At 43.2% G+C, this 9,698-nt stretch overlaps 1 protein-coding gene across 1 annotated transcript; it reads right to left on the reverse strand.

Moving 5' to 3' along the window:
• Positions 1-591: 591 nt before the first annotated feature.
• SRSF5 (serine/arginine-rich splicing factor 5) lies at positions 592-5,516 on the reverse strand. The gene is made up of 9 exons (XM_006884739.1): positions 5,317-5,516; positions 4,356-4,500; positions 3,410-3,480; positions 3,199-3,297; positions 2,836-2,905; positions 1,547-1,620; positions 965-1,075; positions 656-877; positions 592-625 (listed from the first exon to the last, which is right to left on the reverse strand). The coding sequence occupies exons 2-9, from the start codon at positions 4,479-4,481 to the stop codon at positions 592-594; spliced, it is 807 nt and encodes a 268-aa protein (XP_006884801.1). The 5' UTR covers positions 4,482-4,500; positions 5,317-5,516.
• Positions 5,517-9,698: the final 4,182 nt, after the last annotated feature.

A 9,698-nucleotide genomic window follows, 5' to 3' on the forward strand; every position in this document is an offset into this window, starting at 1 on the left:
AATGTGTCTGGAAGGGTAAGGTAAATAGTAAGCCACATCGGATCAACACGCAAAAAACAGTTTTATAATATTTTATTATCAATAACAAGCAGCTGCTATGATGTGTTGTCTTGCAGCTGATAAAGGGTAGTGGGTGGGAGGACACCCTTAACCCTAACAACAAAACTCAAATAAGCCTCTATATACAAGCAAATTTAGAGCTCTTTTACATGTCCAAAGCCATTAATGGAGAAATTAATTCTGAATATAGGTGAATAACCAGAAACAAAAATGTTAAAATTTTTCTAGTACAAAAAAAAAATTAAATCTGCTTTAGTTATAAAAGAGCTCTGTCAATATACACAAACTATATACTTCAGACATTCACAAAAATGTAAGCAGAAGGCGTATCAAAAGACATTTAATACAATTAAGTTCTGAACAACCCCTTGGTGGTCCACATCTACAAAGATATCCAGCCCAGCCCAACCCCCCTCCAAACCCCACCCCCACAGAAAAGCACATACTTACCAGAATTTTTAGCAAGTATGGTTTTGGGAATTTATGTTTTGTTTTTTAAAAAAAAGGCCCCCAGGGCAAGTTATTTACAGTTTAATTGCCACTGTCAACTGATCTGGACCTGGACCTGGAACGTGACCGGGACCTGGACCGGGACCGGGACCGAGATCTCTGGCGATCCACAGATGCAGACTTAGATCTACTTGAAGAACCACGTTTCTGGCTCTTCTCAGGCACAGGTGACCTACTAACAGATCGAGACTTGCTCCGGCTCCGGCTCCTGCTCCTTGATCGGCTGTAAGACTTGCGACTACGAGAACGAGATCGGCTACGAGACCTAGAGGAACTCCTGGTCCTGGAACGGGACCGGCTTCTTGACCTACCAAGAAAAAAATAAATGCATTAAAAAAATGACATGCCCTGAAAACCCATTTAGTAAAGCGTTAACATAAAAGGAGGAAGTTACCTGTGCCTTTTGCTGCCTTCAATTAATTTTATTTTTCTCCCATTTATTTCTTTTCCAGAAAGTTTTTCAATAGCATTCTTTAAGTCACCATAAGAGGCAAACTCTACCACCCTTAAAAAACAAAACAAAAAAACCAAAGTTATGTTTGACAAAGTCACTCAAAACACAGTGACCTCAGATTAAGAACTGTCTTGGTGTTGATGTTTCTAGTGGTTTATTTCTTGATGGATCAATGGAGCACAAAGCTAATTTTTAAATCCCAGGTCTAACACCACTTGTGTCAATTTGGGCAAAAGTCTTTGTTGTGCTAAACAGCTCTATGTCTTCTAAGATCTTCAATGGTCATTCCTGACTTTTACACCACGCGTATCAATCAATAGAGCCCTCTAATCATGACAGCCAACCCAAATTGTCTCCAGATGATACCAAATATCCCAACAGGAGAATCATCACCGGCTGAGAATCTCTGCATTTTCCTATTCAAGCATTAAATCTTCAAAAACTGTTAGCCATCTAACTTTAATATTCAGATGGCTAGAACATTTAAAAGGCTTTATTACTTACTCTCTAGTACATACTCACCCTTCATTTAACTTAGGTCGATGTGCATCTGCAAAGGTTACTTCCCCAGCTTGTCTCATGAAATCTTTGAGATCCTTAACACAAGACAGTTGTGTCAAGCAGAGAAAGAGAAAGGTGACACACAAACAACCACAAGGTATAAGAACAAAGACTACTGGAAGAGAAGATGTTAGATAAAGTACAAACATGGCTTTACCACACTTGTATTCTATCAGAATTCAAAATTTATCTAGCAGGGCACGAAATAAGCAAAAAGCATATTGCTTTTAAGCAAAATGCTAGGAAAAAATTCAGACTAATTTAATATTAAAGTAGTATTAGTCTATACTGATCTCAATACAAAAGAAAAACAAAAAACAAACAAAAAAACCCAAAAAAAAAGAGTACATTTTTTAAAAGACTAAAATAGAAATTTAATCTTTAAAAACAGAACATTTACAAGACACCAAGTTATTTTGTGCCCCATATGTCATTAAAAAAGTTTACTTTACCTTTATTATTATTTCCCTAGGCTAGTCAAGCAGCAAATCATTAATCGGTCGGAGAAACCTTCACGACAAATGCCCGACTGGCTCTTCGCCACCCACTTGAAGGACACTACCCAATCGATGGAAGCCTTTATCGCACAGCCCTCCCTATCAGCGGACTATTGACGGATGCAGGCACGTTCTAATCTTGTGCAGTTACCAAGGACCACTTTACTGCGATCAGGATTCCAACGACCAACTAATTTCGAATCTTTCAACTCTTTGCGACCAGGAATCTCATATTCGGAAGCGTTACAGGAAGACAGCTCTCAACTTAGGGATCAGATCACGTTATCAATGTTCTGGGATCGCTGCAACCTGGCACTTCAAGTTAAGTGCACCGATTACGTCTAGACCGGCAAACACAGATCTAGAGGTGGCCAACTGGTCACTGTAGGAGCTCACTGGCAAAGTCAACCAGGCCCAACCAAGAGTGACCAAGACAACGATTAGGTAACCCACAGGCACTCCTCGTCATAAGGCCAACGACACAGATAGGCTGGCAAATAAAGGGTTTAATATTTGGTTAAAATTGATTTTTAAAAACATGAAAAAAAATATCCTCAATACATTTACATTTCACCACTAATATTAAAATATACCCCCAGTTACAATTAATTAAAATTATAAAATTATGATACAATTAAGCCCAAAATTTAACTAAAGATAAAACTACTTTAATAAAGCATTACTAAAACTTTAATTGCCCATTAACTTTTAAAAAGCCACATTAAAATAACACAAAACTATGTTTTAACACACCTGCCAGCTGACTCTTGAAGATAAATTCTCAACTATAAGTCGATTTTCTGTCCTTACAGGTGGAGCATTTCTAAGGAAGAAAATGAGTGCACAAAATGGAAGAAATGCAGTATACATCTTTTCTGTTTAGTCACATAAGTTCAAGGAATTAGACATGGCATGTCATTTAATGGCTTCCACTTATACAGTTTCTACACTTTTGCATAACTCCTATGTTCAGACTCATCAAGAAGTGTGGAGTTAACCCAGGAATAGAACAGATTACGATAAACCCCAAAATTACTACTAATGGTTCAATCTTGAACCTTAAAACCTGTCCCAGCAGGAAAGATTACTCAAAGCAGCCACCCACCCACCACTTACCGTCTATCATTTCGAGGTCGGCGACTACTAAAACGGTCAGAGTAGCGTCCCCTACCCCTTCCACCTCGGGAACGGGCCCGAGCATGCTCAATTGTCACCCTACAATGGGATGGAAAGGAAATAAAAAAGAATTACACGCTTAGAATTACCTATGATTTTACTCAACACCACAACTTCCCCAGAGCTAACCAGGAAACGAAATGGTTCTCACCTTTCACTGCACAGTTCTTTTCCATCGAGTTCATACACTGCGTCATCTGCATCCCTTGGATCCTCAAATTCCTAGAAACAGTTAAAAAGATTTAATAACAGTTTAAAATGTATACTCTACAACATATTAAGAAAACGGAGAGAACTGGGTGGGAGCTCCTGATGACACTACCACGGAAATAAGCTTACAAAGGAGTGAAAGGGTCCCTTCCCCACCTGCTAGTAGGGAAGTTTGTCTATCCCTTAAAAAAGTCCCTTTCCTTTAAACTAACTTAACATTTTACATCCAGCTTTAGTCTGCCTGGTTCCACAATCTAACACTCTTGGTACCAGCAGCCAGGAAATAAAAAGACTTGCATTGGACCAGTCTGCTGTCAGAGACCTCTCCCAAGTACTGGAAGAGCAACGCTGTCAGTCTGGGGACTCAGGTGTGCCTGATCCAGCCATGGTCTTTGCAATCACTTGCTATGAGTCAGAGATCTGGACAATGACTAGGGATGATAGAAGAATTGATGCCTTTGAGCAGTGGTGCTGGAGTACTGAATATGCCATGGATTGCTAGGAGAACAAACAAGTTCACCCTGCAGAAAGTGAAACCAGGCTGGAGGCAAGGATTCCAAAGCTTCCTGTGACACACTTTGGACATTCTGCAAGGAGGGACCAGTCCCTGGAGAAGGACGTCATGCTCGGGAGGGTGGAGGGACAGCGCAGGAGAGGAAGACCCTCGATGGGATGGACTAGGGTGATGGGGGTGGGTGTGTTGGAGATGGTGAGATTGGCACAGGGCAGAGCAGGGTTTAGGGGTGCTGTACAGAGGATCGCATGCACACGACCACCACCTCATTTACCTAACATGTTCTACCAGTGCTTAGTAGGACCGCAAGCACTGCTTGTAAGACTATTGTATCTCCTTAACTTCAAAGATAATGAAGCTACTTAGTACTCACCACAAAGCCGAAGCCTCTTTTGAGATCAATGTCTTTTATCCGTCCATACCCTTTGAAGAACCTTTCCACGTCTTTCTCCCTGGCCGCGGGATTTAGCCTCCCAATGAAGACTCGACAGCCGCTCATGACGTCCGGCTACCAGTTCCTGTCAGGAGAGAGTGCTTTTCAGTTGAGACCCCACCAGCGCGTCCGAGAGCCAAGTCTGGTCAAAAGGGTTGGGGGGGCAACAAACAGAAATGGCAGAAAAGAAAAGTGTTTACCAGCTGGATGTTCTAAACAAGACGGCCCAGCGTGCCGCTTTTTTAGGCCGGGTCCCTTGCAGACAAAATTAAAACTCGGCTGCCAACACGATCCTTCCCTGGGCCCAGACCGCAGCAGCCGCAACGCCCACCGCCACCGCTCGGACTGCGCAGCCGCACACTGTCCCCGGCTCTTCTGGCCCCCTCCCGGCTGCCGCAGTTAAGAAAGGCCGAGAAGGGCGGGCGGAGCCGACCCCGCCTTCCGCAAGGCCAGCCAATGGCAGAAGGCCGCGCGCGCGTCGCCGCCTCCCGGGAGCGTCACAGCAGGTGGAAGCCGGAGTCTCGCGACATCGCCACCGCCGCGCCTGCGCAGAGAGCGGCGGGCGGACCCTGGGCAGCCACAAGATGGCGGCCGCAGAGTCAGCGGTGGGGGGAAGAGCCGCGCGTGCCAAACTCCCTTCTCCCGCCCCCTGGCTCCCCCTCCCCGACTCCAAGGTTCAGGAGTCACCGGGCCGCCCGCAACACCCTCACCCCCGGCCCGAGCGGATGCGGGGTGTGTTCCGACCCACCACCACTCCAGGGGTGCGGAGAGAAAAAAAAACAAAAACAAACACGGGGAGTGGTACGCAACCCCGTGTGCAAACGATCATAAGCATTGCCGCCCTTCCACCGACAACACCCCCTCAAGCAATACCAAAAGGGAGACGTGTCCCAGCGCCCACCTCGAACAAACTGTGGTCATTAGACGCCGTCCTCCGCAAAGAGGCCAGCCCTGGCTCCCCGCGCTCTGAGCTGCCATGAAGAAGCCTCGATCCAAGAAGCCTTTTCCCTCAAAGTGAGCCACTCACCTACCGGACGAGATCTTTGGCAGCTGAGACCCAGAGCCGTCCGTAGTCTGCAGTGGAGTCGTCTGCCTCCCCGCAGACCAGGACTTAACTCGTCTACGTCTCTCCACAACTGACGCACTTAACAACGCTAGAGTGCCACAAAATGGAGGGCGCGTCTCTACGTCACGTCCGTGACCGCCCCAAGGCCTTGGGACCCAGCCTCCTTGGATGCCGGAACGGAGATTTCGGTGGGACCGAAGTTTCAGTGGGATCGGAAGTTCGAGACACAATCGCTGGCACCGCCCCCCCGGCTGTAGTGGGCGGGGCGGGGCGGGGCGGGGAGTGTCGCTGTCAGAGCCCTGTGCCAGGGAATTGCAGCTTGTCATTGATCACATAATTAGATATGTCAACTAATGAATTTCTTTCCTATCTAAACTTTCTGTAGCTACCGACTCTCACCCCTAAGATTACTCCGAATTTTCAAAACAATCTGGAGCACTGATTGTCTTTGAAAGATTTATCGGCGTGGAGTCGAAAATTGACCAGGAACAGCATCTGAAAAGACTGGGCAAATTTAGGGAGCCATGATTACACTGAATAGTGGTGGAATAAATTGGAAATAGTGAAAACGGTTACACAACAGTAAAGAGTCACTGAATTGTACATGTAGAATTGGTTGAAATCGTGTATCCGTTCCTGTGTGTGTTAAAATGAAATTTGACAATATCTGTCAATCTCTTAAAAAAATGCAACATTAAATTACACTTTAGCTTCTAATGTTGCATTTTGGGGAAGGAATGCTTCAAGGGGATATTTTCTTTAAACCAGAGATGTGTGGTTTTAGTGATAGTGAGCAAACTGAGGAAGTGACAATTTGTTTTAAGTGGCAGGCTTTGTCTGCATGGTAAAATGTTGCCGCTAGAAAGAAAAATTACTGAGGCTTCTTACTATGACCAAACACCTCGTGGTATTTGATTTCTTGATTCTAGAGGTTTAAGGTCATAGTTTTATGGGATATCCCAGATAATTGGCCTGATTGTGTGGTGTCTGAGGTAGTAAAAGCTTTCAAGCAAGCCATCCAAGCACAATAATTGGTCTCTGTTCCTCTGGAACAACTGAAGAAGCTAGAGAGTCAAGACTAGAGTATATGGTGTATATAAAATGTGTGGCTAATTGCCTCCTTGAACTGCCCTCTTTGCCATGAGTCGAGAACTAGATGGTAACCAGGCACCATTACTGAACATTTTTATTAAAGGCCCCGCAGTCTGTTACTGATCACAACAGAGAATGCAGGAGAAAGAAGTTGACATTTTTGTAGCCTATAGACTTTCTGGAAGTGATGCTACCAAGCCAAAGGTGGGTGACTTTTAATCCGCGGCCCTTGGGCCTGTCTTTCATTGTTTTTATTCAAGCATTCCTCTAGGTTGTATAGCCCTGGTGTGTTCCCTTGCCATACAGTGGTAACTTGTGGTTGCTGTGAGGCTAAATACTGTGATACTGATGTGTCAAATGCGTTAATGGTTGGTTACCCATGGCAGACAGTGTTGGGGGGAGCTCCCCAATTAAAACAAGCTTGGAAGCCTCCAGAAACCCTATGAACCTGGAGAGAGGATGAAAGACACACAAGTGTTGAGGACTTTCCTTCATAGGGTCACTATGAAGTCATCTGTGACTCAACAGCAGTTAACAACAACAACGTAGACTTTCTGGAGTCATGCGTTGTAGGTGAACCACTGAAACTATTGCCTAGAGATAATATGTAAACTTTAAACCAAAAATATCCCCTGATGTCATCTTAAAATGAATTGTTATAGGTGTTAGCTGCCATTGAGTTGGCTCCAATTCATAGAGACCCCTTATACAACAGAATGAAATCCTGCTAGTCCAAAGCCATCATCAGGATTCTTGCTATGCTTTCAACCCATTGTGGCAGCCACTGAGTCAATCTCTTACAGAGAGTCTTCCTCTTCTTTAGCTTCCCTCTACTTTCCTTTCTCAACTGTAAGGCCTCTCTCCAAGGACTAGCCAGTCCTTCTGACAACATGTCCGATGTATGTGGACCTTGACACCCTTGCTGCTTTTTATAGAGCATTCTGGCTGCACTTTGCCCAAGACAGATTTGTCTGTTCTTTTGAAATTCCACTGTATATTTACTATTCTTCACCAATACCACTGTTCAAAGGCATCATTTCTTCTTCAGTTTTCTTATTCAGTGTCCAACTGTCAGATGCATATGAGGCAATTGAAAATACCATAGTCATGCACACCTCAGTCCTCAAAGTGACATCTTGTTCTTTAGAGCTTTAAAGAGGTTCTTGGCTGCAGGTGTGCCTAACATGTCATTTGATTTCTTGACTGCTGCTTCCGTGGGAGTTGACTGTGGATCCAAGTCAAACGAAGGCCTTTTTTCAACCAGGGATCCAAATCCCATGAGGATTTGGTTGTGCAAAAGCAGTCTTAGCTACTACTTCCTTTTTTTTGTCCTTGTTGTAAATAATATCTTTCATATACCTTTTGCTAGTATAATCTTTTACAGATGTACAACTTATTGATAATACTCCTGAAAGTCACCTGTGAAACTTTACCCTTAATATGCTTTTTTTTAAAAAAAAATAAATTTTTATTAAAAAAATACCTAAGTCCTTGAAAAATTTAAATGTTTCTCTGTTTAACAATATGTGAAGACTTTGGTTTTTATTTATGTTGGGGTGAAATCCATCTTTGATCATGATCATTAAGTGAAATCCACTTCATTTTCATCACGCAACATTGTATAATCTGCATATCAATGATTAATGAATCTTCCTAGGATCCTGATTGTTGTAGACTGAGAATAAAGTATATTAATAAGCATTAATAATGAGACAGAACACCAAGAATGTAGGAGAAAACTTAGAGGTAAAGCAAAGAGGCGAACAGTTCTTGAAACACCGATGCCAGCATCCCTGTGCCTTTACTGAAAATTGCCTGAGAGCAAATCACAAAGGGAATTCTATGCAAATGAAGCTAAGCTCTTTCTATTGAAAACCTTATTCTTGACTCAGGAGGGAGGGGTTAGCAAATACAATACCAGGATCATGTAAGCCTAAGGTTTGCCTTAGTGCCTAGCCTGTAAACACCCTGTATACATCTAAAGTCAGCCTTAGTGCTTCAGGGAGAATTCCAGCTTGTATCTGGTCTCCCTCACATTCCGATATAGCATTTGGTTTATTATAAATATTTAGTATGAAATTTGGCTTCCCACACTTGGTGATGTGTTCTTCTATCTCAGCTTAATTGTTCTGTATACAGATTAAATAAGTATGCTGAAAGGATACTGGGAGGCCTGGTAGTAAGGAGTGGCAAAGCCAACTCACCAGCTGTTCTACAGAAGAAAGTTAGGAACTCTCCTTCCATAAGATTTACAACTCTGGCACAGACTTTTTTTTTCTTTTTCTTGATTTAAAACTGCAGATATCTTCGTTCAGTTCAAACAACTGCTTCTTGGTCTATGGACGAGTTCTGTGTGAGAATAATTGTGTGGAATTTCCATTCTTTCCAGTGCTATTCATAATTTGTTATTCATAAGAGAGTGGAATGCCTGCCTTTGCATAGTCAAGAAAGCATAGGCAAACACCTTTCTGTTATTCTGCTTTCAGCTGAGAGATCTCTGACGCCAGCAATGATATACACATTCCATGTCTTTCCCTGAATGCAGCTGGAGTTTCTGGACATTTTCTACTGGTGTACTGATCTGGGCATTTTTAAATTATCTTCAGTAAGCCAAATAGTAGTTTACCTTAACTATTGTTGTTAGGTGTCATTGAGTCGAATATGACTCATAGCGACCCTGTGAAAAAAAGGTCTAAACCCAGTCCTGTACACTACTATAACTACCCTCTCAGTTTAATGTTCATAGGGTTTTTGAAAGCCTTTTATTTAGGAAGTAGATGGCCCATCTTAGTGAGGGAAGAAATGGGAGGCCTGATGGTAGGGAGTTGCATAGCCAACCCACCAGCTGTTCCACAGAAGAAAGTTAGGAACTCTCCTTCCATGAGATTTACAGTTTCTGAAAACTCACTGGGCCGGGGGCTGGGGGCCGGGCGCCGGGGGGAGCACAGGGGTCAGCTACAAGTTGTTTCCAACTCAATATCACATAACAATAAGGATAGGGGAAAGTCCCTTGAACATTATACTCTTTTAAGGATTATTTAAATGGAATCAATTGACAACAACAACTCCTGGAAAGATTAGATAGAGACCTTAGGGAACAATTAGTTTGTATTAATAGTGAGGAA

Source organism: Elephantulus edwardii, unplaced genomic scaffold (genome assembly GCF_000299155.1).
Source record: "Elephantulus edwardii isolate Elephantulus edwardi_28Jun2011 unplaced genomic scaffold, EleEdw1.0 scaffold00037, whole genome shotgun sequence".
NCBI classification, from domain to species: Eukaryota; Metazoa; Chordata; class Mammalia; order Macroscelidea; family Macroscelididae; genus Elephantulus; species Elephantulus edwardii.

Excerpts from the sequence above, each read along its gene's own strand:
- SRSF5 (XM_006884739.1), bottom strand. The coding sequence starts at position 4,481 with ATGAGCGGCTGTCGAGTCTTCATTGGGAGGCTAAATCCCGCGGCCAGG. Across the intron at positions 3,298-3,409 it reads AAAGAACTGTGCAGTGAAAG|GGTGACAATTGAGCATGCTC; the intron begins GTGAGAACCATT and ends ATCCCATTGTAG. Across the intron at positions 878-964 it reads GAAGGCAGCAAAAGGCACAG|GTCAAGAAGCCGGTCCCGTT; the intron begins GTAACTTCCTCC and ends TTTTCTTGGTAG.